Raw genomic sequence first — 25,905 nt, forward strand, 5'->3', positions numbered from 1 at the left:
ACACACGCAGAAAAATATTTTCAATGGCTGTTAAATATGTTGCAACCATTTGCCATTTTTGCAAAAATTTCGCCGTTAAATTGTTGAGAAAGGTAAGTTTTAAATAGATTTTATAATTCCCATTTAAATAATAAAGATTTGTTACATTTTTATGTTAAGAATGAATTCAGAAGGTGCGCAAATTCACAATTGTCCTGCGCAATAGCCATTCTAAACAAATTGACCGCATCTGCTGTTCATATATCACTAGATTCTGCAATGGGTGCTCTCGTATATTTAAAGAGATTAAATTTATATTTTTAAGAACAAGCGGATATTTTGTCCCAGAGTATTTTATTGCTTAGCATTACCAAATGTAATGTATTTACATATTTTGGTTAGAATTGTCGAAAATATTATTTAAGCTTTGACTACCGAATGAAGTATTAAAAAATATTGGTTTACTAAATTTATAATTAGACCAGAAAAAGAACTTTACCTCATATATGGATTATTCAAAACATGTACTACTCTGATGAAATTGAAAGGTGAATTTTTATTTTATACTTCGCGTGTTTTTCGAATCGGTAATCGGTTTCTTTCTCTAAGTTGGTAGTACTGTTAGTGACATCTATGCAAAATTTCATGTCAAAATACTTATTCGTATTTGAGATACGCGTCGTTTTGTGAGGCTCTGAAAGTGAATTCTTCTATTTTTACTATGTCTGAATTTATTGAACAAAGAAGTGCGATAATGGTCTCTCAACGGAGTGGAGGTCTTCCTCCTCCTCTGCTTTCCTCGGCGGGTACTTCGTCGAAAACTTTCAGAGCTGGAGTGTTTTCGTTCATTCGGACGACATGACCTAGCCAGCGTAGCCGCTGTCTTTTAATTCGCTGAACTACATATGTCAATCTTCCGCAAGACCTTTCTCTCGAAAACTCGTAACGTCGATTCATCACACGGTATCATCGTCTATGCCATAATGAGTGACTTATACAGTTTGGTTTTTGCTCGTTGAGAGAGAACCTTCCTTGTGTTTGCTGGCGTGCGTTTTTTGCCCCACAGAGGCGTGTGTGTCTCTTGGCTGCAACAAGATAGTGGTCCGAGTCGATGTTAGGATCTTGAAAAGTACGCACGTCTAGAACATTGGGGACGTTCCTTCCGTCTATTGCAACAGGAACGACCTGGTTTGTGACTTTTCATTCTTATGCTGAAATCTAGTACTACAAATAACCATAATTCGGCATCCGGCGAAGTCGATTAGCTTCAACCCATTTGGGGATATTTCATCGTGGAGACTAAATTTATCGACAGCAGTGCCAAAGATACCTTCTTTGTCCAGGATGGCGTTAAAGTCGCCAAGCACGATTTTCACTCTTATAGGTGTGCTCCAAGGGCTCATAGAAGGCATCAATGGTCACATCGTTCTTCTCTTCCGTCGGGCGTGGGAGCAAATCAGCGATATGTTAGAACTTCGCTTTGATGCGGATTGTGGCTAGACGTTTATCCACTGAAAGAATCGTTTCAGGCCACTCCCAAGTGAATAGCAATCAGAGAACTTTCCGCACTTGCGTGGACTTCTACACATGGGTCCATCCTCCAATTACCTGATTTGTCGTTTGTTAAAAAATAATTAATGATCACATCAATATATATTTGTGACTCGTATTTCTCGTATATTTCGTATTATTTCTCTCATATCTAAGATAAAATATGTGTGCTATGGTCCAAGAAACAGGGTTTTTGTTATTATATTTATTTAAAAAAAATACATTTCTGGTAGCACTTTTGGATAAGGAACCGGTGACTAAACGATAGCTGGGTTTTAGGATATATTTGTGACTCGCATTTGAGGTATAATCATGAATTTCTAGATATAATCCTTATCCTTTATGCCCCTTTGTTCATTTGCAAAAATTAATTATATGAATAAATGAGTTCAATAGACAATTTATTAGTGAATTAATACTATTTTGAAAATAATTGATAGAAAATAAATGCGCAGGAGATAAATAAGTGTAAGGGGTGTCCGAAAATGAATGCAAGATTTAAATTTACCGCTACTTCTGTTAATCTCTTTATACCATGTTCAGACCGACACTTAATCACACGATTTCGGCTTTTGAATGGATTATCCCACTAATCTTAAAAATTTATCAAGATTTCGCCATACAAAAATGACAGTTCCAAATCACTTCATTGAAATGATTTGAAACTGATCCACGCTAAATCTCTCTGTGCGACTCTGATTTTGCGCAATCTACTTGTCAGCACTGGAAATCTGTTACATTATCACAGCTGATTTAGACACTACAAAGGGAAAAAAATGTAAACAAACAAATTTTTTTTTAAGCAATGAATCTAATTTCATCTGAAAATCGACTTAACAAATGAAAAAATGCATCCATTATTGCTATTATATGGAAAATATTAAAAAAAGCCGTCTTTTTATTTCAAAATACTATATGACAATCTTTTCTTTTGATAAATATTAAGCGATGTGAATTCTTAATTGACAATAACAGCTGTGTTTTGATCTTTCTAACGGCAGTGAGAAGACTGTTGGGTTATGAAATGCTTAAATATAATCTAATCTTTTAAATTTTCGGTCTGAACATGGTATTACAGCTGATAAAGTCAAAACACTTTCCGACGATATTTTGTATGAAGTTTTTACACTTCAGCTGCCAAGTTTTCAATATGTTAGAAATTGTGTTCAATAATTGATACACTTTCTTTTATAGTGTAACTCTCCAATTCTACTAATCCAAAACTGTCAGGTGGCTAGTTGTTGTTTTTAAGGGTTGTCAAAATTTTATTACATAAATGGCGGTAAATCTTTCGTTAATTTGGGACACCCTTTATAAGATTGAACTCCAAATTATGCAGGTGTGATAGGTATGGAGGAAATTTACCAGAAAATGGTGAAGTCAGCACTGGTAAGCGAATTCGCAAAACAGCTGATTCCAGTGTTTTCTTTTCACGATGTACTCATCGAAATATCCAGCAAATAGAATCCAGCTGTCATCAAAAGATACGACCTTGATAATTAGTCTTTTTAATGCACCGAAATATTTGAATGAATACATTGGTATCAATAGTATTGCAATCGTTATATAATTTTATTTCAGTCGCAAAGGCAGTAAAGTTTTCAAATAAAATTGTTTCTAATATTTAACACACTTTAGCGCATAGATCTTGATAGATTATTAAAAACTGTGCAGTATGTGTATTAAATTTAAAAATGTTACGCATTGCTTATTTGATATGGATGGTTTATTACTAGGTGAGTATGTGTGTCTATACCTTTGAAGCAACTACATAATACATAAATTCGGAAATTCAAATAATTAATTTAACTATTTTTTATAGGAAGGAGATCAAAATTAACAGCGTAACTGAACTACTTTTTATTGTTTTATAACGACATCATTCCTTACATACTTACATTCATTTTATACATAAGTATATTAGTTATACAGATATTTTTATTCGAGAAATTATTAGGTTCAGATAATCAGATTTTACCAGCAAGAGCTTAAAAGTTGGTATGTATGCTGAAAAAGATCTTAGATTAACTACATACCATATATCCGAGCCATTATAAAGATTTTTCAAAAATTAAGACAGAATTTTTGAAAATAATACCTGTCAGGATATCAATCGAAGATATTGTCAGTAATATAACTGCTACCCTTGATCAACCTCCCTCATTCAATAATCCATAGTATATTTGCTATTTTAATCATGCTCCGAATATTTTAGGTTTTTATATTATGCAGCCCCAAATTTATTTTTTGGTATATTAATCCTTAGATACGGAAAAATTGTATTCGCAAGCCACTCAGGAAATTCTGGATCTGTATGGTAAAACTTACACTTGGGACGTTAAAGTAAGTGTTATGGGGTTGCAGACCCAGCAAGTAGCTGAAGCTATAGTTGCTGCTTATAAATTACCTATAAGCTGGGAAGAATATGCACAAAGGCAACGCGAGCGAACAGAATTTTTAATGACAGAAGCTGAATTAATGCCAGGTAATATCCAAATCTAATCTACTTTTTTTTTGTTGTAGATACTGAAGTGGTTTATGAAGAAATTGTAAGGCAAATAGCTGACTCTTTTAACAAGTCTTACCCTCGTGATGTGCGAGTAAAAATGCTTGGCTCAACCGAGCAAAAATCGGCTGCAATTGCTGTCATTGAACTAGAATTGCCCATAACTGTAGAGGAATACCTGAAAATATTTACAATTAAATGTAAAGAAATGTTGGGAAATTCTCCGTTAATGCCAGGTTAGATCATATACGACCTTTTCAAATAGGTAACTAGATCAGCCGTTAGATATTTTACTTTCATTGAATATTTGTATATATGAAGCGATGTTTTTTTTATGATGCAGTGTTTAGATAAGAAAAATATTTCAATCTCTCCTATTGATAAAAAAATATTTATATTTTTAAACTTTGCATCATTTGTTGACTCACTGACATTTCTTTTTCGAAATGTATACATACCATAAACAGACATACGTGTATATGTATAATATTTGGCTGACTTTTGTCCAAACAATGTAATATTGATCTATAGTATTCAATTCAGTATTTTTAATATAAAATCAAAAATATAAAAATCATCGTTTCACTAAAAATAATTATTTTTCTTTTATCCTTAAACCTTATTCAGTAATTTGTTTTATTATTTGCCGTTCTTTATTATTACCGGTTTTTTATCAATGATACACAGGAACATGCACAAAATAGCAGTTTAAAATTAATATTCACATAAATGTTAAACATTCTATTATTCCTATGATGAATTCTTAACTTATCCAAAATATATGAAAATATCAAACAATGTTGAATGAAGTAAGCAAGTTTACCAAATAGGCAACACTGTGATAAAATGAAATACTTATAACTCCTGAGTAATAATGCTGCTAATTGTAGGTAAATGGAAAAATTAAAAAGTATACAAACAACAAAACGAATCTAATTTTAAACAAATATCTTGTAATCCAATTAAAATACACCCTGTGCTCATAAAAATATTTAGAATGTAAATACAATAATATTTTACAGTAAAATTTATTAACGTTTAGAAAGTTTATCCAAGTTTACATACATACGCGGATTATCCTGAATTAGTTCTAAGCACTTCCAAATAGTAAACAAACGTATTAGTACCACTATGTTTACAAAACAATAATTTTTAAGTTTTTCCATCTGAATATTTGCATGTAAAATAATTATTTTCATTACAATTATACATTTTGTTTTATATATTTTACTTTGAGAGATATCATTATGAAATTTATTATCAACGGTAATAATTATTTTCATATTTGAGGGAAATCGAAAACACAATGCTTACATACGTATGTACATATAAACTATCGATCGCTTTAATCATTGTGTTCTTATTATAATTTATAGGTGCTGAGCGATTGCTGAGGCATCTCCATGCTAATAAGATCCCCATAGCATTGGCTACTAGTTCTGGTGAGCATATGGTTGAAATAAAAGTTACTCATCATCGCGACGTGTTTGAACTTTTTCATCATCGTGTTTGCGGGTCAACTGACCCAGAAGTTAAAGCAGGCAAACCTTCACCTGACATATTTCTTATAGCTGCTTCTCGGTTCTTGGACAAACCTGACCCATCAAACTGTCTTGTGTTTGAAGATGCCCCAAATGGCGTACAGGCAGCCTTAAGCGCAGGGATGCAAGTTGTGATGGTACCAGATAAACTAGTAACGGAAGAGATGCGTAAGGGTGCAACTCAAGTGTTAAGGTCTTTAGAGGATTTTCGTCCCGAAGATTTTGGCTTGCCACCTTTTCCAACAATTGGCTAATTAATAAGTTTAATAAGTTATAGCCATAAAATTATATTTATATTTAATAGAAGAGCTTAATAAAATTCAAATCATATGGTTGATGTTTCTTTATTATATTTTATTATTTAGATAAACATATGTTAACAATTTTGGCTTGTAGTCAAAAATATATAAATTTACGCTTTTGCTACAGCTTCAACTTGCTTTTGAATTTCTGGTGCCGATTGATTTGTCAAAGGAACGGAAGTTTCTTTACCTAGAACTATGAACAAATAATTATAATTATATATCGTTTCTACTCTCTAATGATCTTACCATATCGTGCCCATAGTCGCGGCTGAATCCCTGAACATTCTCGAATTAAAATGGGCAATTCTGGGTTGTTCTTCTTAAGATTTGGATAAAATTTCTCCACGTATTCCCTAAAAAATTATTGCTTTTTATTTATATATGTATATAGAAAAGTGTGCTCTATACTAAAATAAACAATGCAAATAATACTGTATATGTAGTTATGAAGAAATATTTACAGAATATTCGACCCTATTCCTATTGTCGTTTTTAAGTTGCTGTCGTTTTTCGTTCCGAAATTAAATATAATATATAGCAAAGTCAAAGAGAAGTTATCGAAATTTTAAATTAAAATTAAGAAAGTATAATAACTCCCAAAAGCGTCATGGTCAGGGGTGTTGTGGAATCCAAGACAGAATTGCTTAGCTGTCAGAATTGCAAACCAATTCTGATTTTCAATGGTGTCACCGAATCTGATTGGATTTTCTTTTCGAACATACGCAAAACCAATATACGAACCAGCTGTTTACTAATGTGACCAAGTTTGCAAATGAATACATTTGGAAGCAAGACTACTAGGAAGGTTTTAAGAGATAACATCTATCGAATGAATACAGACACATTTGGGTGTTAAATTACGTGTATTACGTTTTGTAAATCTAGTAGATGTTGTGGAATCTGATAGTTATCGGAATCAGAATTGAAACCGATCAAAAAAAGCAGTAGGTGTCATGAATTCAGACATTATTGGTTTGATATTCGAAACAGAATTTTTATCGGTTTTGGGTGTCACAGAAACCAATTTTATAGGTTTTGCTGTCAGAAACAAAGCTAGAAGATAGTCGCACACAGATTTTAAATGTAAGTTAAGAAATCGAGTTATTTTATTGTTACGAATTGATTTATCTTTATTTCTATAGGAGAAAACATAAGAATAAAGTACGAAATGTCTTAATTTCGAGTTTTGAAAAAAATGCGGATATTTGGGGGGGAGCTAGGGTTTATATTTAAACATCACCCGAAAATTTTTTGGATACGAATTCTTTGATATTCTGCCTTAGGGAAGCAATTGCCCGATGCATCTCGCGTGTGCATTTGTCGGACGGCGGAAAGTATGGAGGTCGCAATTTCTGTCGGAAACAAAAAATTTCAAGAGATTCATATTTTTTAATAACTTATGTTCAAGTTAAACCAGGAAAATTTAAAAAAATAAATTTCTAAATGTTTTAAAAAAGTGGTTTATGACCAAAAAAATTTTACTTTATGTTGCTTAAACATATGTATGTTCAAACTTAAATTTTCCTAATTTTTTTAGTTTAAATAGAAGATAATTTAATGCCAAAGATAACACAGGCCAACACTCAATTTGCTTCTTTGAATTTATCAACTGATTCTAGTTAATTTGGGTGCGCTGAATTCAAATCTGTAATCAGTTTGTCTCTATCAGCTCTAGTTTTCATGATATAGTTTTTTAATACCTTCCAATTATGATCGTCTGTCGGTTTTTTCAATTTTTTTTTTTAATCAAAATTTCTTATTTACAGCTATAGTAGTTGCCAAAAAAAATTTTTTTCGGAAAACAATTTTTTACGCAAAATTTTTTTTCCAAAATTTCTTTTTCATCAAAATTTTTTATTTGCTGTTACAGTTATTGCCAAAAAAAAAATGCCCAAATTTTTTAAGTATTTAAAAAAGTAAAACTTTTCCATAGGAATATAAAAATAAATAAAAAGAAGTAAAACTGTTTCATACAGATTTATTAAAATAAAAAAAATTCTCACAACGCATTAAAAATATAATATATACATATATGTATATAGTTCTAGTTACAGAATGTAAAGCTTCTTTTAAGATACAATCTGGAATGAACACCCGGATCAGAGGCTCTTTGCAAATTCCAATAGTAGTCTGCCATCATATGTATGTGTATCCCACCTTCCCTGGTACAGATTCTCCATACTTTTGATATCTTGGTGAAACCTCTCTCCTTGTTTTTCGCTTAAATTACTCAAATTTTCGGGAAATCGGTCCAAGTGACTGTGCAAAAAATGAATTTTAATACTCATGTTGCAGCCAAGGTCTCTGAACTTATCCAGCACATTATCCACTAATTGAACATAATAGCTATTATTTCCCAAGAAATTTTTTATAACTTGAACGAATGATGCCCACGCATTTTGTTCAGTTTCGGTCATTGACCTATCAAAATCGTTGTCATTCATAAACTGCTTTATTTGGGGACCGTCAAAAACTCCTGCTCTAATCTTATCTCTACTTAGATTAGGCATTTTGCTGCAAATATATGCAAAACATTCCCCATCGCGATTCAGAGCCTTAATAAACTATAACATGAAAACTGCTTCATGTGTCCTAATTTGATGTGCAACGGTGGTAGGACGATCTTTTCACGTGGAACTAAAGCTTCATTTACAATATTTTTATCGCCAACAATATTTTTTTCTCTCGTAGGCCAATATTTTTGCCGGATCTGCTATCCCAGAGACATAAAAAGCAAGGGTACTTAGTATAACCACTCTGTTGTCCAAGAAGAAAATTGACAATTTTAAGATCAACACAAATGATCCATTGGTGGTCTTGGTATTTTATCTTTTTCATCACTAATGCAATGTTGTTATATTCTTCTTTCATTGTTGTGGAGAGCGCAATTGGAATTGATGCATACACATTGACATTGTGCAATAAGATGTACTTCAAACTTCTCTTGGAACTGTCCACGAAGAGACGCCAATCGCTAGGTAGGTACTTGGATAGCCCCATTTCCTTCATAAGACCATTTATATTATTACAAAACACCAGATTGCCTTCCTTAGTAAAAAATGTTAAAAAAGCTTTATCCCTGGAGCAGTAATAAGTTATTTTTGTTCCACGTTCTAACAATTTCTTATCATTTAACCTCGAAGCTAACTAAGAAGCGTCTGAAGGCTTCTTTTGATAATGCCAAATCTCGAATTAAGTTATTCAACTCGCATTGATTAAAACGTTGAGGAATAGTTTCTGTGTCTTCGAAAACACTGTCGCAATCACTTAGATCATTAGCGGCATTATGTTCAAACTCCGATCTCGGCTCTGGAGAATCATTCAGTTTTGGAATGGGAACATCTTCGAAATGGGGAATTGGACGGCGTGCTGACGGTAAGTCGGGATACTGCCATTTATTTCGATTTTTCCTATTAATACCAGCAATACTCACTAAACAGAAGTAACAGTCCTCCAAATGATTTCTGGGCTCTCTCCAAACCATCGGCACACCAAACCGAAATAGGTCTTATGTTTTCTTTAAAGGTGTATTCTCCACACACCCAACCCACAATGTAACAAAACACCGTCTTCTATTGGAAGTCATTTCTATTTAGATCAACACTTTTTAATAAACTTTGCCAACTGCAATAAATCACTTCTTACAAGCAACTCACTTCTGATATGCAATTGGAGCGCAATATGAAAAAAATAACGTTCTCAATAATATTATACAAATAAAATTTCCGTTAATCAGCTAGCAACTACACAAAAAATAATATTTTCGGAAACTGTTTGTACCGAATTTTATATACATACATACCATCCAGTAAATGAGTTACTAAGTTAAATTAACCGAATTCATCAAAAAAGCATATCTTAATACCTATAAGTTGACTGGAAGGTAAAATATACTTATGAAACGAAAAAAATATTTGAATTAAAAAAAAATTTAAGGTAAAGTCCTTTTAAGTCCTTTTTAAGGTAAACATTTTTTTTGCGAAATTTTTTTTTCAGGTCATAAGTTAAGTGGAGGGTATAAAAAAGCTATATCATGAAAACTAGAGCTGATAGAACCAAACTGATTACAGATTTGAATTCCGCGCTAACTAACTAGAATCAGTTGATAAATTCAAAGAAGCAAAATTTTTTTTTAATTTTGTCGGGCTGTGTAATAAACTTTGCCCCAACTCCATACGTTAAGTTTTTTTTTTTAATCTTGCCCGCCAATTAAGAAAAGTCGTAAAAATTAAAAACCGAGTCAAAGTTTTCTCTTTCTGCCCAAGCGTTCATATATCGCTCGGTCACTATTTCCCTTCTAGCTTCGACAATATTTCGAATTCCCATCTATAAATGTTATCTCTTAAGATCTTTCTTTAATTCGGAACTCATTAAACACTTTAATAGGATTGCCTCCAAATGTATTCATTTGCAAGTTTTGTCACATTAGTAAACAGCTGGTTCGAATATTGGTTTTGCGTATGTTCGAAAAGACGAAAACCCAATCAGATTCTGTGACACCATTGCTAATCAGATTTGGTTTGCAAATCTGACACCTAAGCAATTCTGTCTTGGATTCCACAACACCCCTGAATAAAACACTAATAACTTCTACTCTTGTTTCGGATTTGTTGCGTAACAGTTTTTTCTTTATTTTAAATTTTAAGTCTTATGTACTTATGTACATAAATTTTAAACACATACTATACATAAAATTTCTTCTTCTTCTTTACTGGCGTAGACACCGCTTACGCGATTATAGCCGAGTTAACAACAGCGCGCAAGTCGTTTCTTCTTTTCGCTACGCGGCGGCAATTGGATGTTCAAGCAAAGCCAGGTCCTTCTCCACTTGGTCCTTCAAACGGAGTGGAGGTCTTTCGGACAACATGACCTAGCCAGCGAAGCCGCTATGTTTTAACGTCGACTCATCAGTTGTTGTCATCGTCCAAGCCTCTGCACCATATAGCAGGACGGGAATTATGAGCGACTTAAAGAGTTTGGTTTTTGTTCGTCGAGAGAGGACTTTGCTTCTCAATTGCCTACTCAGTCCGAAGTAGCATCTGTTGGTAAGTTATCCTGCGTTGGATTTCTAGGCTGACATTGTTGGTGGTGTTTACGCTGGTTCCAAGATAGACGAAATTATCTACAACTTCAAAGTTATGACTGTCAACAGTGACGTGAGTGCCAAGTCGCGAGCGCGACGACTGTTTGTTTGATGACAGGAGATATTTCGTCTTGCACTCGTTCACTGCCAGACCCATTTCTTTTGCTTCCTTGTCCAGCCTGGAGAAAGCAGAACTAACGGCGCGGGTGTTGAGGCCGATGATATCAATATCATCGACATACGCCAGCAGCTGTACACTCTTATAGAAGATGGTACCTTCTCTATTTAGTTCTGCGGCTCGAACTATTTTCTCCAAAAGCAGGTTTAAAAAGTCGCACGATAGGGAGTTGCCTTGTCTGAAACCTCTTTTGGTATCGAACGGCTCGGAGAGGTCCTTCCCGATCCTGACGGAGCTTTTCGTGTTGTCCAACGTCAGTTTACACAGCCGTATTAGTTTTGCGGGGATACCAAATTCAGACATCGCGGCATAAAGGCAGCTCCTTTTCGTGCTGTCGAAAGCAGCTTTGAAATCGACGAAGAGGTGGTGTGTGTCGATTCTTCTTTCACGGGTTTTTTCCAAGATTTGGCGCATGGTGAATATCTGGTCGGTTGTTGATTTTCCAGGTCTAAAGCCACACTGATAAGGTCCAATCAGCTTGTTGACGGTGGGCTTTAATCTTTCACACAATACGCTCGATAGAACCTTATATGCGATGTTGAGGAGGCTAATCCCACGGTAGTTGGCGCAGATTGTGGGGTCTCCTTTTTTATGGATTGGGCATAGCACACTTAAATTCCAATCGTTGGGCATGCTTTCGTCCGACCATATTTTACAAAGAAGTTGATGCATGCTCCTTATCAGTTCTTCGCCGCCGTGTTTGAATAGCTCGGCCGGCAATCCGTCGGCCACTGCCGCTTTGTTGTTCTTCAGGTGAGCAATTGCTATTCGAACTTTTTCATGGTCGGGTAATGGAACGTCTGCTCCATCGTCATCGATTGGGGAATCGGGTTCGCCTTCTCCTGGTGTTGTGCATTCACTGCCATTCAGCAGGCTGGAGAAGTGTTCCCTCCATAATCTAAGTATCCTCTGGGCATCGGTCACTAGATCACCTTTGGGGGTTCTACAAGAGTATACTCCGGTCTTGAAATCTTCTGTAAGCCGCCGCATTTTTTCGTAGAATTTTCGAGCATTACTCCTGTCGGCCAGCTTATCAAGCTCTTCGTACTCACGCATTTCGGCCTCTTTCTTCTTCTGTGTGCAAATGCGTCTCGCTTCCCTCTTCAACTCTCGGTATCTATCCCATCCCGCAAGCGTTGTGGTCGATCGTTACGTTGCGAGGTAGGCAGTCTGTTTTCTCTCCGCTGCGACACGGCACTCCTCGTCGTACCAGCTGTTCTTTTGCACTTTCCGAAACCCAATGGTTTCGGTTGCAGCTGTACGTAAGGAGTTTGAAATGCCGTCCCACAGTTCCCTTATACCGAGTTGTTGACGAGTGCTCTCAGAGAGCAGCGGTGCAAGCCGAGTAGAAAATCGTTCGTCTGTCTGTTGAGATTGCAGCTTCTCGAAGTCGAACCTTCCTTGTGTTTGGTGGCGTGCGTTTTTTGCTGCACAGAGGCGGGTGCGAATCTTGGCTGCAACAAGATAGTGGTCCGAGTCGATGTTAGGACCTCGGAGCGTACGCACGTCTAGAACACTGGAGACGTGTCTTCCGTCTATCACAACATGGTCTGATCTGGTTGGTGGCTTTTCGATACGGAGACAGCCAGGTAGCTTGATGTATTTTCTTGTGCTGGAATCTAGTACCACAGATAACCATATTTCGGGCCCCGGCGAAGTCGATCAGCCTCAACCCATTTGGCGATGTTTCGTCGTGGAGGCTGAATTTACCGACCGTAGTGCCAAAGATACTTTATTTGCCCACCCTGGCGTTAAAGTCGTAGAAGGCATCTTTGGTCATCGTCCTTCTCTTCCGTCGGTGCGTGGGCGCAAATCAGCGATATGTTGAAGAACCTCGCTTTGATGCGGATTGTGGCTAGACGTTCATTCACCGCAGTGGATTATAGTATTCTTCGACGGAGTCTCTCTCCCACCGCGAAGCCCACATTAAACTTGCGCTCCCTTATATGGCCACTGTAGTAAATGCCACAAGGACCTACTTGTCTCAGTCCTTGTCCCGTCTATCGCATTTCTTGGACGGCGGTGATTTCAGCCTTTATTTTCGTGAGGACATCAACCAGCTGGGCAGCGGCACCTTCCCAATTAAGGGACCGGACATTCCAGGTGCATGCCCTCAATTCGTAGTCCTTATTTCGTTTGCCATGGTCGTCATCAAAAGGGGGATCTCTCATCCGAGGCTGATTGCTAATTTTCAATGGGGGTGTTTTTTACGTGGTGGGTCCCAAACCCAGCGCACAACCCTATGCTTCTCACTTTAGCTCGCCTTTAAACGGATGTTATTAGGCTACCCAGAGGATACTTGGTCAAAGACCGGAAGTCGTGAGCTGCTTGAGCCATATGTAAAAGAATTGTTTCTGGCCACTCCCAAGTGAATGCCGATCAGAGAACTTTCCTCACTTGCGTGAACTTCTACACATGACTCCATCCTAGATAAAATTTTAATTTACAAATTTTATTTACTTTATACCAACCGTTTGCGTCGCGACAAGGAGGAGCAAGTTATTATTATTTTTATTTTACTAATATATTGCAACTAGTTCAGGTAAAATAAAGGACTAACAAACAACTTGAATATTTTTTAAACGTATAATTATTACAAAATTATAAAACTACAATGAAAGTATTGGCTAATTTGAAGGATCGCTAGGCATGAGCCGTTTGAGTCGTCTTGGTGGTCCATCTCTAGAACTTAACATGGCTACTTCTTCGTTACAATGCTGTAGCAATCTTGTACTATGTGCTGCTGCAATTTTTAATATTTCTGCGATAACCGAGTTTACGCCTAGATCGTGCTCTATATATCAACACATCTACAATACCAAGGCGCTTTGACAATTAGTCTTAGTACTATGTTTTGAAATTGTTGGGTGACTTTCTTATTACTTGCGTTAGTACATCCATAGAGTGTTTGTTTGTAGATAAGTAACCAATTTTCGATGGATAACACTGATTTGTTACCAATTAATATTTTTGAGTCGCATATCTAGCTCTCCGTTTGTTTTTTTACATTAACTTTCCACCGTAACTTAAAATCTAGCGTCATTCCTAAGTATTCAGCCTAGTTAAGGGCACACCTAGTGTTAAATTAAAAAAAAATCGATTTTTTTTTCGTATTTCGATAGGTTATACCTTTAAAAATAACATACTATAATTTCAATCGATATCTGAAACAGTTTTTGAGTTACAGCGATTTAAAAGAGTAGCCGCTCGGTAGTTATGTAGATAACAATCACTTTATCTTTAAACGCGTTTTTCTAGAAACAGCATTTTTCGAATTTGCTGGAGTGATTACTCGGAGACAAATGATCCGATCGCTATCAAATTTTTTTTGCATCTTCTCTATATAGTTTTCCATACGACCCAGTTTTTTGATCTAACCAAAAATAGAATTTTGGCAGGCCAAAAACGACCATAATTTTGGGTGAAATTTAACTTTTTTTTTTCAAAATGCCGCCATTTTGTCAATTTTTGATTTTTTTTTTACTAGCCAAGGGTCATCGTACAGACAATATGTTTTAGTTTAACGAGATTTTTTTTTTTTCGTTTTATCAACATAGAAAGCCGCAATCATGGCAGCAGTGGATGACCTTTTTTTTTGGCGCCGCCGGAGATCGCTTGTCATTTCAAAAATATTTAATATTTTCTTTCAAACATTTTTTATTTTACTCTTAAAACATGTATAAATATACCCTTAAAATTTTAAAACGATTGTTTGACAAGTTTTTTTTTTGATCCCAAAAAATGCCTTTTTTTACGCTGTCACACTAGGTGTGCCCCTTAAAGTACAGTACATGAAAACAATGTTTACAGACTTAGCAGCTTCATTCAGTTTTATCTGCCATTCCTCTGGAAATTGTAAACTTTATTTACGGCAAATTAGTAGTTGACTCGTGTTCACTACTACCAACAGCAAGCAACGCGGTATCATCTGCAAATGTGGCTGTTGTACTATAATTGCAGTCTACTGGCGGGTCATGTGTGAATATAATATAAAGAAGAGGGCCCAACACGCTACCTTGTGGAATTCCTGCTTTTATTTCCCTAAGAATAAGAACTTGTTTTTATCGAACTATTTTGCAACATCCAAACACATGGCAGAGCAGATTTTTTTTCTTCAAAGTATTTTTCAATAATGTGTGTAATTCTGTAGATTTGATCAATCGTTGAATGGTTAGCTTGAAATCCAAACTGATGTGCGGCAATTACGACTTTTTGTTATATGATTTTTTGAGACGTTTTATAAGAATTTTCTCAAAAAACTTCGATATTATCGGTAGAAGTGATATGGGCCTGTAAGAAGATAGATCATATCCAGGCTTTCCTGGCTTTTGAATCATAATAACATCAACAATTTTTCAATATGTTGGCACGTATTTAAAATGAAGAATATCGAAATTCAGTGGTTTTATCCTCTTATTTAAAACTTTGGCATACGCGGAATTTTTCTCCATTTTAGACGATAAAATTTCTAACTGATTCATGTCATTTTTATATTCACTTCAAATAAACGCGCGTAAAAACGAGCCCAATTACTGCAACGACTACACTCTTTTTAAAATGGGGTACTTATTTTCTTATTTCGTTTTAGAGGGACAACGGGCCGATTAAAAAAACAATAGAGCTAAATCAGGGTTGCAAGTTTCTTTTATCGGGTGATTTTTTAAGAGCTTGATAACTTTTTTAAAAAAAAAACGCATAAAATTTGCAAAATCTCATCGGTTCTTTATTTGAAACGTTAGATTGGTTCATGACATTTACTTTTTGAAGATAATTTCATTTAAATGTTGACCGCGGCTGCGTCTTAGGTGGTCCATTCGGAAAGTCCAATTTTGGGCAACTTTTTCGAGCATTTCGGCCGGAATAGCCCGAATTTCTTCGGAAATGTTGTCTTCCAAAAGCTGGAATAGTTGCTGGCTTATTTCTGTAGACTTTAGACTTGACGTAGCCCCACAAAAAATAGTCTAAAGGCGTTAAATCGCATGATCTTGGTGGCCAACTTACGGGTCCATTTCTTGAGATGAATTGTTCTCCGAAGTTTTCCCTCAAAATGGCCATAGAATCGCGAGCTGTGTGGCATGTAGCGCCATCTTGTTGAAACCACATGTCAACCAAGTTCAGTTCTTCCATTTTTGGCAACAAAAAGTTTGTTAGCATCGAACGATAGCGATCGCCATTCACCGTAACGTTGCGTCCAACAGCATCTTTGAAAAATACGGTCCAATGATTCCACCAGCGTACAAACCACACCAAACAGTGCATTTTTCGGGATGCATGGGCAGTTGGCCACCAAGATCATGCGATTTAACGCCTTTAGACTATTTTTTGTGGGGTTACGTCAAGTCTAAAGTCTACAGAAATAAGCCAGCAACTATTCCAGCTTTGGAAGACAACATTTCCGAAGAAATTCGGGCTATTCCGGCCGAAATGCTCGAAAAAGTTGCCCAAAATTGGACTTTCCGAATGGACCACCTAAGACGCAGCCGCGGTCAACATTTAAATGAAATTATCTTCAAAAAGTAAATCTCATGAACCAATCTAACGTTTCAAATAAAGAACCGATGAGATTTTGCAAATTTTATGCGTTTTTTTTTTAAAAAAAGTTATCAAGCTCTTAAAAAATCACCCGATATAAACAATTTTCGATTAAAATTTGTATTTTCATTTTTAAATTCGATTTTGGGATTAAAAAAAAATTTAATGAACATATACGTGCAAAATTGGAATTAAAATTTTCCCAAAATCAGAAATAAAAATGGATAAAATATACATATGTAAATCGTTTGAATATGTGAGTTTAACGACCACTGCCGTTGACATTTGTAATGTCATCATACTCAGAACGTTTTGACACACGACAGTAATTTAAAATATGCACCTCGGCCCAAAAATTTAATTAGTCCGTTAACATTTTCGAGCGATTATTTTTAAAACTTTAAACGTGGATTAATTTAGCAGCATTGCATTGATGAACTTAAGTAAGTTTTTGACGCTAAAATTCCTCCAGGGGTCAATGTTTATTGATGATATGATGAATTTAATCGAGGTTGTAGATCACTCTAAGCCGGATTCCCTGAAGCTCGTCCAATTTGTTATTTCGGCAATTGTTGATGCTGTGCGCAAACTTAGATTGTCAGATCGTCATGTGATCTATCATGAGATAGAGGCATTAAACATTTGAATTGCATGGATATTTGACTGTAAACATTTCTTTTCACGTTGGATAGCTTAAAAAGGCTCGTGTCAATTGGTTGATGATGAAACGTGGATTTATGCATAGAAGCCGGAAAGTAAAGTTCAGTCGACTGCATAGGTGTTTCAAGATGAGCCGAACCCAACAAAAGTTGTTCGCGCACGAGCAAATTCCACGAAAACTATTGTCGAACTTAAAATTTTTTCTACACTTGCAACCAGTTGCTACAGAGTATTATAGTTTTGTTCAATAACTGTTGCCCCTATCACCTAAAACTAAGCGAGATAGATATAGGGTTATATATATATAAATGATCCAGGTGATGGGGAAAAGTTGAAATCCAATGAAACTTGGTATGTGCCATAACTAAGAACTAAATCTTTACTAATATTATAAAGAGGAAAGATTTGTACCTATTTTTGTATGTTTGTAATGAATAGGCTCAAAAAGTACTGGGCCGATTAAAAAAAATCTTTCACCAATAGAATGCTACTTTCTTCCAATTTGACATAGGCTACATTTCATTTTGAAAAAAATTAGGAATCCTGGGTAAAATTTGAACAATGTAACCGAAGGTGTAGAAAAATTAGTCTTATACATATGTCTTTCGTCGAATGCGCTGCCGAAACTATTAGCGATAGAACAAAATAATGTACAACAATATTGAAGAACATCATAATGTCTACAAAAAAACTCCGCGGTAGCATATGTCTAACTATTGTAGTTATGTCACTACAAAAGAGGAAAGATTTTTATAAAGAGGAAAGATTTGTACCTATTTTTGTATGTTTGTATGTTTGTAATGAATAGGCTTAAAAAATACTGGGTCGATTTAAAAAATTCTTTCACCAATAGAATGCTACATTCTTCCAATTTGACATAACGTACACATTCTTCTTTGGATGGTGGATGGTGGTTACACCAGATCAAATTGAAGAAATTATTTCTGCGGAAATTCCTGACGCAGAGAAAGATTCAGTATTATAAGAAGTGATGAAAACCAATATGGTACATGGACCTTGCGGATACCACAATCCCACTTTGGTTTGTATGTCTGACAATACTATCCACATTCAAAAGTCATGTCAATGTTGCGTATTGCAGTTTGGTGTAATCGATAAAATACGTTTGTAAATACATCACCAAAGGAAGCAACATGGCGGTTACTGGTCTTGAACGATACGGTCGATACTTGAACTGCAACAAAGCGCTTTGTATGATATTTATTTTTGCGATTCATGAACGTTTTCCGACCGTTGTGCGTCTCGCAGTTAATTTGGAGAATGACCAAATAGTCTATTTCAACACAGAGAATACAGTACAGACAGGGGAAACACCCCCAGCAACAAAATTAACATTTACGAGTTTTTTCTCAACTTTTGTCAGTGAACCGTTTGCGAGAACTTGCTCTATTCGGAAATACCTTGATATTATACATACAATTACAATTACAATTGCTGGAACATGATAATCACTGGAATGAAGTTCGCACACTTTTCGCGATGAACAGCCTTCAAATTCACGTCAGTTATGGGATACGACCAAAAATTACATAGCCGAAGACATTTTACATCGTATACGCTAAGAATTGGAAATGGGTCAATACCGGTTGATACTTCCGGTGGTTTGATATCAATTCCATATGCCGTTTATCAATTCACGAAAGATGGACTCATCAGGAATGTTTATACGAACATTGGACAAATTATCGTTGGTACGATTCCTTAAATGCATGCGCAATGTTAGCTGGCAAAAATACCGATGTTGTTGACTTAAACTAGAAGATTCAAAGTCAAATTCCGGGAGACTTGCGCTCATACAAATCGATCGATCGTCTTGACAATGAAGACAACACCGTGAATTATCCCGTGAAATTTGTAAATTCTTTGGAGAGGCTTGGTATGCCACCGTATCATTTGCGTCTTAAAGTTGGATCTGTCGTTACTATGTTTCGCAATATGATAGCGACGCACCTATCAAATACATGGGGCAGAATGATTTCTTTTGAGTTCTAACGATTTGCCATTTCAGTTCAAACGTATTCCGTTTCCAGGGAAAATTGCATTTGAAATGGAAATCGACAGGACACGAAGGATAGTCGCATAGTGTGTGGCAAAAATTTGGAAATGCTATAATTTTCCCACGGCCAGATATACGTGGCGTGTTCACGAGTTGGAAATCCATTTTTCTGTACACCGGAACAGAAACCAAAAATTGTTGTTTATCAAGCTGCGTTACATTGAAATAAAAATGTAGAAAAATCTCAAATAAGTGATAATCAACACAATATGAATTTTTGTCTTTTCATTTCAAAAGACATAATTTCGCGCAAGACAACGGCTGCGGGGTCAGCTAGTTAAGATATAAAGCTATAATTTGGTACAAAGGATCGCTGTAGCAAGGAGCACATGTAGGAAAAGTTTAATGTACATATCTCCTAAGCCACTTAAACGACAACAACCAAATTTTCTAAGTACTAATCTTATAGGAACTTCTACCGAAAGTATGAAAATGCATGAAATTGGAGAATAACCTCGCTCACTCTCCATATAACTACTAAAAACGCTATAAATCAATAACCAAATACACCAAAGACATTAAACTTTGCCATCGAAATGGTAAATCGAGAGCTTAATGGGAACTGGTGTGAAAATTGGACGATGGACGTGGCATCGCCCACTTTTTGGTGAAATCCCATATCTCATTATTTTTACATTCTTACGCCTACTTCCTATATAGCACAATTTTAAATTCTACTTGATTCGTTCAGTTTCCAGTACACAAATCAAGAAGAAATTAATATAATGGGATAAAACTTTGCACGAATAATATCCTTAGTGTGGGCCACCTTATGCCCATAAATTGTTTAAATCCAATAAAAACTGTTCAAGCTCCTAGGTACCGAATAATGACCCCGGTACCTATAGTTGACTTTTGGTCGAAAATGTCGATCAATGTATGACATATGTATGTATGTATATAACTGAAATTAAGGGATAATCTTTCTCTTTTAATGGTATGTCCGTATGTCAAAAATGAGTTGAATCGGACCAATACTTTCCTTAGCCCCCATATACTTAATATAGAGATTTTCGAATTTCGGGGTGACTTTGTATCACATTTATGGACCAATATGTGAGTTATCCCACTGAAAAGAAGATAGCGTGTTTTATTCATAACAGAGTATAAAATAGATATGTAAATTTAAGCGATAACTTGGCCCCTATAAAACTAATATCAAGATTTTCGAACATTCGGCTAACTTTACTCTATATGATTCGTTTTACACCTTTAAGTAATTCCCAGGCTTTGATTATTGCAAGTTGCAAAAGTATGAAATGTTCGGTTGCACCCGAACTTAGCCTTTCCCTACTTGTTTTGATTTACGGTTTTTAACTCTTACTGGGTTGACTAGAGTATCAGTAGAGTATTTTTAACTGCTAACAAGCAGTTGGAGTTAAACATTAATGAATTTATTTAGGAAATATATTATTAGAAAATTTGAAGTATTTTAATAACTTAAGTATTATGTATAAATCTAGGAAAAGTTAAAAATTTGTTGAGCTCGTGGAGTAAAATTCAGAAACTGGACGCGATAAGCTACAATTTGGAAATAGGATTGTGGGTCGTGTTTCGAACATATTTACTCGATGCAATCTACTATTCCTAGGAATATACTTTTTAAGTAAAATTAAAACTCAACTTAGTGGAGTAAAAACCACAATGGGTTAAAAATATTACTATTTTAACTGATAAGCTAAATTTTAATACATATTTTACCATTGATTGTATTAAAAAGTAATAACAAGAAAAAAGTTTACTTCGTTAGCACCGAAGCTAAAATATCATTCCAAATTTGAAGTTTCCATTGAAAAAATTGATTTTGATAGGTTGTTGAGGTTGGATGTCAAAGTGTATAATGTATAGTGTATAGTGTATTATGATATAAAGACACATGGACATCGTTAAATCAACTCAGCTCGTCACGCTGGTCATTTATATATATTTTTATAGGGTGTTACAAAAATTGTGGCAAACTTAACATACCCTGTTCAGTGTATAAAAGTGAGGTCTGCTGTTTATAAAAGCAATAAAACGTTGTGAACGAACTGATACAGCAGCATACATCGGACTAGTCAAAGCAAACGTCTGATACAAAGCGAAGCAAAAGTTATATAAAGAATCAGTCATTATTTCAAGTGAAAGAAATATACATAATTATTTTTACTTATGTACACTGAGTTTGTCATAATTATTAAAGTATTGTAAATAGGTAAATGTAAGCAAACGTACATAAATATAGGCGCATTTGCAAATGCAATTCAAATTAAGGACAGCAGTTTAATTATTTACGATAACATAGTAGCCACTTAAATACTTAATATGCATATATACGTAATTTAAAAATTAATATATTGGATTTTGATTAAATTTATTAACAATTTTAAATATTGCAATAATAGATTAATACCATCAAATTACAATGTTTGCTTAATAACTAAATCAGCCTTCAATAATAACTGCTGCAGAAGGTCATCTTATTTACAAAATTAGTAAAATTAAGAAGTTAAGAGATTCATACAATTCTTATATAATATTACTAAATGCTTTAACCCATTCGTGTCTTTTTTTTACAAAATCTTTTAAATTGGCTTTTATATTTTCTTACTTTCCTGTTTTTAAACTTTACTAAATGGTGATTAGATTCGGTTTGAGTAAGTCTTACTTTTTATAGGGGTTACTAATCTTGTCTATCATTTTTCTGGAGGTTTCGGCGCTAACACAATTCGTATATATTTCTTTTTCTTGTCGGTTTTGATTTATGTTATTTATTCTTTTAATTAATTCTTTTTAATTAATTGGGGATTTGTTTTTGGGTGTTTTCGATTAAAAAATATGTTATACTGACTTTCACCTATAGTGAAATGAGAAATAATATGGTTGTAGTTAAATAATGCTTGTTCAATTTGAAGGTATTTCAACTCTTTATTCCCAGAGCCACAAATAATTCGCAATTTTTCATTCATCGTTTTATGAAACCGCTCAATGTCAACCAATACCAGTTTTCCCAGTTGTGAGTTCCGATTGCTATATTCAATTGTTGACACCACTGCTTTATGCTAATATGATCGATATCTTGGTCCTGGCCTATTTTAATGTTTTCGGATGTCCCATAAAATTAAAAATCTTTAGGAGGGCTTTCTTAGTTTCTAACCAATTTAAAGCTGATACTTTTTCAGCTGCATCAAATTTGGAAAACAAATCAATACATGTTAAATAATTTTTATCATCCCATTACCAAAAGTCGCCTACAAACTTTTCTCGAGTTGCATGCACAGGAGGCGTAACTTTAAATGGTAATTTGTTCGAAATGTGGTCATTTTTGCAATGGTTGCATAGCTCAAATTCATTAATTATTTTAGTTATCTCCTTAACGTGATTAGGGTGGAAATATTTTTGCTTGAAGTAATTTGCAACTTTTTCGATTCCCTGATGCAGTCTTCGAAGTGAATTTCTATTACTTTGGATTTGAATGCCGAATAATTTTCAATATTTTCTAATTCCTACATGGTAAGTAAATTTTAAATCTGTTGGAAGTGATCATTCTATTATAAATGTTTTGAAATTGTGCAAAGTCGTCGTCATCAGTCATAAGTATTGTTGTATTTTTGTGTAAGTTGTTAGTTAGTTAGATGTTAGTTCCGTATAAGTTATAGTGGTAAGATTTTTAGAAAATATTTTGCGTGTGTTTGTACAATTTTGCTTAGATCTTATTAGTTTAAGTTGATTTTTGAATACGTTCAATGGTCTTTTGGTAATTTTAATAAACTTACCCGAGTCTTCGTCAGCGGAATGGATTGTGGTTACATTCGAAGCAGTTTCTTCATTAACGTTACATTCTTCAATTCTAACGCGAGATAGCGCATCGGCAACATAGTTTTCTTTACCAGGAATGTATATCAAAATCGTATTCATTCAACCTAATCTGCCATCATTGCAGTTTTGCATTTGACTCTTTTAAATTATGTAACCATTGTAGAGGGCGATTGTCACTATTTATTAAGAATTATCTGACATATAAATACGGTCAAAAGTACTTCGTAGCCATACCATTGCCAAGAGTTGGTTTTCTGTTGCCGAATAATTCAACTCATGTTCATTAAGTGTACGGCTGGCGAAACAAATCGGATGTCCATTTTGGCTTGGATTAACACTGCTCCTAATGCTACGTTAGAGGCGTCTGTCGTTAACGTAAATAACTTCTCGTAATTTGGATATGCCAAGATCGGCTCTTTTGTTATTAATAACTTTATAGTTCTATGGCTCTGATAAATTCTTTATCTGAATTATTCACCACATTGCCTTTTTTTTAAGCAAATTGTTAAGGGTTTTGTTATTTTTGAATAAATTTGCGGTAAATTCCCGCTAAACCCTAAAATTGTTTTATTTCCCTTTCCGTTTTGGGAATCGGACAATTTAAAATTACTACGATTTTATTAGGATTTGGTTTTATGCCAGTAGGGTAAGTCTGTTTTTCGTCTATCTATTGGATCCATTTCGATTTGGTGGAATCCTTGCGCCAAATCAATTGTCGTGAAGTATAAACATCTATCTAACTTGTCCAGTATCTCGTCCATATTTGGAATGGGGTACTTTTCATGCACAATGATATTGTTTAACTTACGATAATCTACAACGATTCTCTACTTCTCTTTACCTAGTAGGTACCACCCAAATCGGTATGGAGAAGTACTGTCGCAAATAATTTTTTGTTCCAGCTTATCTTTTATTTGTTTATTTACTTCCAATTTATGAACTTCTAGGTACCTATAGGATTTAACGTAGATTGGATCTCATGAATAGTTTTTATTTTATGTTTAATTTTCTGAGTTAATGTAAATTTCTCACCTTCCTTGTAAAATAAAGTTTTGTGTTTGTCCAGCAATTTATTCATTTTTTCCCATTCTTCATTATTTAAAGGGTTGAGTCTAAATGTGTCAGTAAATTTGCCATCATTAACTTTCAACTCGGTTAGTAAGTTAATGTGTGTATAATTTTTAAGTGTTGAAAATGTGTTTAAATTTCACGCTTAGACAGATAAATTTTTATCATAGGTTTGTACAACTATCCTTAATTATGATGCCAAAAATTAGGGCGATCTGTCAACCAGTGTGTTTACAGCAGCTGTTTATGTCAGTCGACCTTAGTAGTGTAAAATTCGACATACAATGACCGAAAATATTGATCAACGTATTTATGTTAAATTTTATGTTGCGAACGAATTTTCGTATGCCGATACATTGAAAATGTTGCAGAAGGATAGAGAAGATTCACCAATTCTCTATCAAAAACGCGCACTTACGAGTGGCACAGAGCATTCAAGGAGGGTCGGGAGACCGTCGAAGACATGCCTTGTTATAGACAGCTTGCAACGAGTGTGACCGATGCTAACGTTGAAAAAGTGAAGGACATTGTTGCAGAAAATAGCCATGTGAGCTTGAGAGGGATTTCTCTTAAATTGGAGATGTCACACGAGTGCGTACGTACGATTATGCATGAAAAATTCGGCATACAATGCGTTGCTGAATTTCCTTCAAAAATGGTATCGAGAGCAGGTAGCTGCAGACATGCTGAATAGAGCCAATTCGGATCCCACCTTCATGGAACACATAATTACCAGTGAGGAGACATGGGTCTACGAATATGACACACTTACGAACCAGCAATTATCCGAATGACGGTCCAAAGGCGCGCCAAAACCGAAAAACCTCGCCCAAGCCGTTCGAAAGTGAAGGTAATGCTCATTGTTTTCATCGATATTCGTGGTGTCGTCCACTATGACTACGTTCCAACTGGTCAAACCGTCAACAAAGAGTATTATCTTGGTGTTATGAGGTGCTTAATAGACGCTATCCGTCGTAAACATCCGAGTTTGTGGTCAAACAATTCGTGGATTCTTCATCATGACACAAAGCCATCATTGTGAATGAATTTTTGGCCAAACACTGAAGAAATATCATTGAGCAAGCACCGTATTCATCTGGTATGTCCGCCTGTGACTTTACCTTCCTTCACACTGAAATATCCACTTCGGGGAACACGCTTCGACGCAATTGAAGACATCAAAAAAAAAAATTCGACGCGAGAGCTGAAAGAAGAGTTGGCACATGTGCATCGCTTCAAATGGATGTTACTTTGAAGGCGATAAAATAAATTTGGATGATGATTGAAAAATTTTCGTTTTATTTATAAATTCCCGATATATTCTTGACATTATTTCTTAAATCGATCTTAGAGTTGAGCTGAAGAAGTGTATTGTAGCCTATAAATCCGTTGTAATTTTCGGAAAATTATAAACATAAAACGTTAATTTGTGGTTATGGTAATTGTAAAAAACTTCTTGAATTTGTTTAAATACTACTTTTTCTGTAATTGTTGTTAATAATATTGGTTCAACTTCAACGACTCTACTACTAAGAACTTGGAGCTTAATTAAGCTAACAGAAGACCCCGTATCTATCAAGAACCTTATAAATTTATCTTCAATCTTTAATTTTATCGTTGGCAATCC

The 25,905-nt window shown here is 35.0% G+C and overlaps 2 protein-coding genes across 3 annotated transcripts in view; one reads left to right on the forward strand and one right to left on the reverse strand.

The window, feature by feature from the left end:
- The first annotated feature begins 2,949 nt into the window (after window positions 1–2,949).
- Window positions 2,950–5,907, forward strand: LOC120767925 (probable pseudouridine-5'-phosphatase). 2 transcript variants are annotated; one of them, XM_040094286.1, is made up of 3 exons: window positions 2,950–3,266; window positions 3,797–4,015; window positions 5,413–5,907. In XM_040094286.1, exons 1-3 carry the CDS (start codon window positions 3,206–3,208, stop codon window positions 5,829–5,831), a joined length of 699 nt encoding a protein of 232 aa, XP_039950220.1. In that variant the 5' UTR covers window positions 2,950–3,205; the 3' UTR covers window positions 5,832–5,907. The 2 variants fall into 2 exon arrangements, with proteins under 2 accessions (XP_039950220.1, XP_039950218.1); XM_040094284.1 differs by lacking the exon at window positions 3,797–4,015 and adding an exon at window positions 4,054–4,272 and having other exon boundaries at window positions 2,951–3,266.
- Window positions 5,906–25,905, reverse strand: part of LOC120767926 (NADH dehydrogenase [ubiquinone] 1 alpha subcomplex subunit 2) — a 38,140-nt gene continuing 18,140 nt past the window's right edge. Inside the window, exons 2-3 of the mRNA XM_040094287.1 lie at window positions 6,129–6,235; window positions 5,906–6,075 (exon numbers count right to left, since the gene is read on the reverse strand). Of these exons, the coding sequence (XP_039950221.1) occupies window positions 5,990–6,075; window positions 6,129–6,235 (193 nt within the window). The 3' untranslated portion in view covers window positions 5,906–5,989. The remainder of the gene's footprint in view (window positions 6,076–6,128; window positions 6,236–25,905) is intronic.

This window comes from Bactrocera tryoni, chromosome 2 (genome assembly GCF_016617805.1).
Source record: "Bactrocera tryoni isolate S06 chromosome 2, CSIRO_BtryS06_freeze2, whole genome shotgun sequence".
NCBI lineage: Eukaryota > Metazoa > Arthropoda > Insecta > Diptera > Tephritidae > Bactrocera > Bactrocera tryoni.

Excerpts from the sequence above, each read along its gene's own strand:
- LOC120767925 (XM_040094286.1), top strand. The coding sequence starts at position 3,206 with ATGTGTATTAAATTTAAAAATGTTACGCATTGCTTATTTGATATGGAT. Across the intron at positions 3,267-3,796 it reads TATGGATGGTTTATTACTAG|ATACGGAAAAATTGTATTCG; the intron begins GTGAGTATGTGT and ends ATTAATCCTTAG. Across the intron at positions 4,016-5,412 it reads AGAAGCTGAATTAATGCCAG|GTGCTGAGCGATTGCTGAGG; the intron begins GTAATATCCAAA and ends TATAATTTATAG.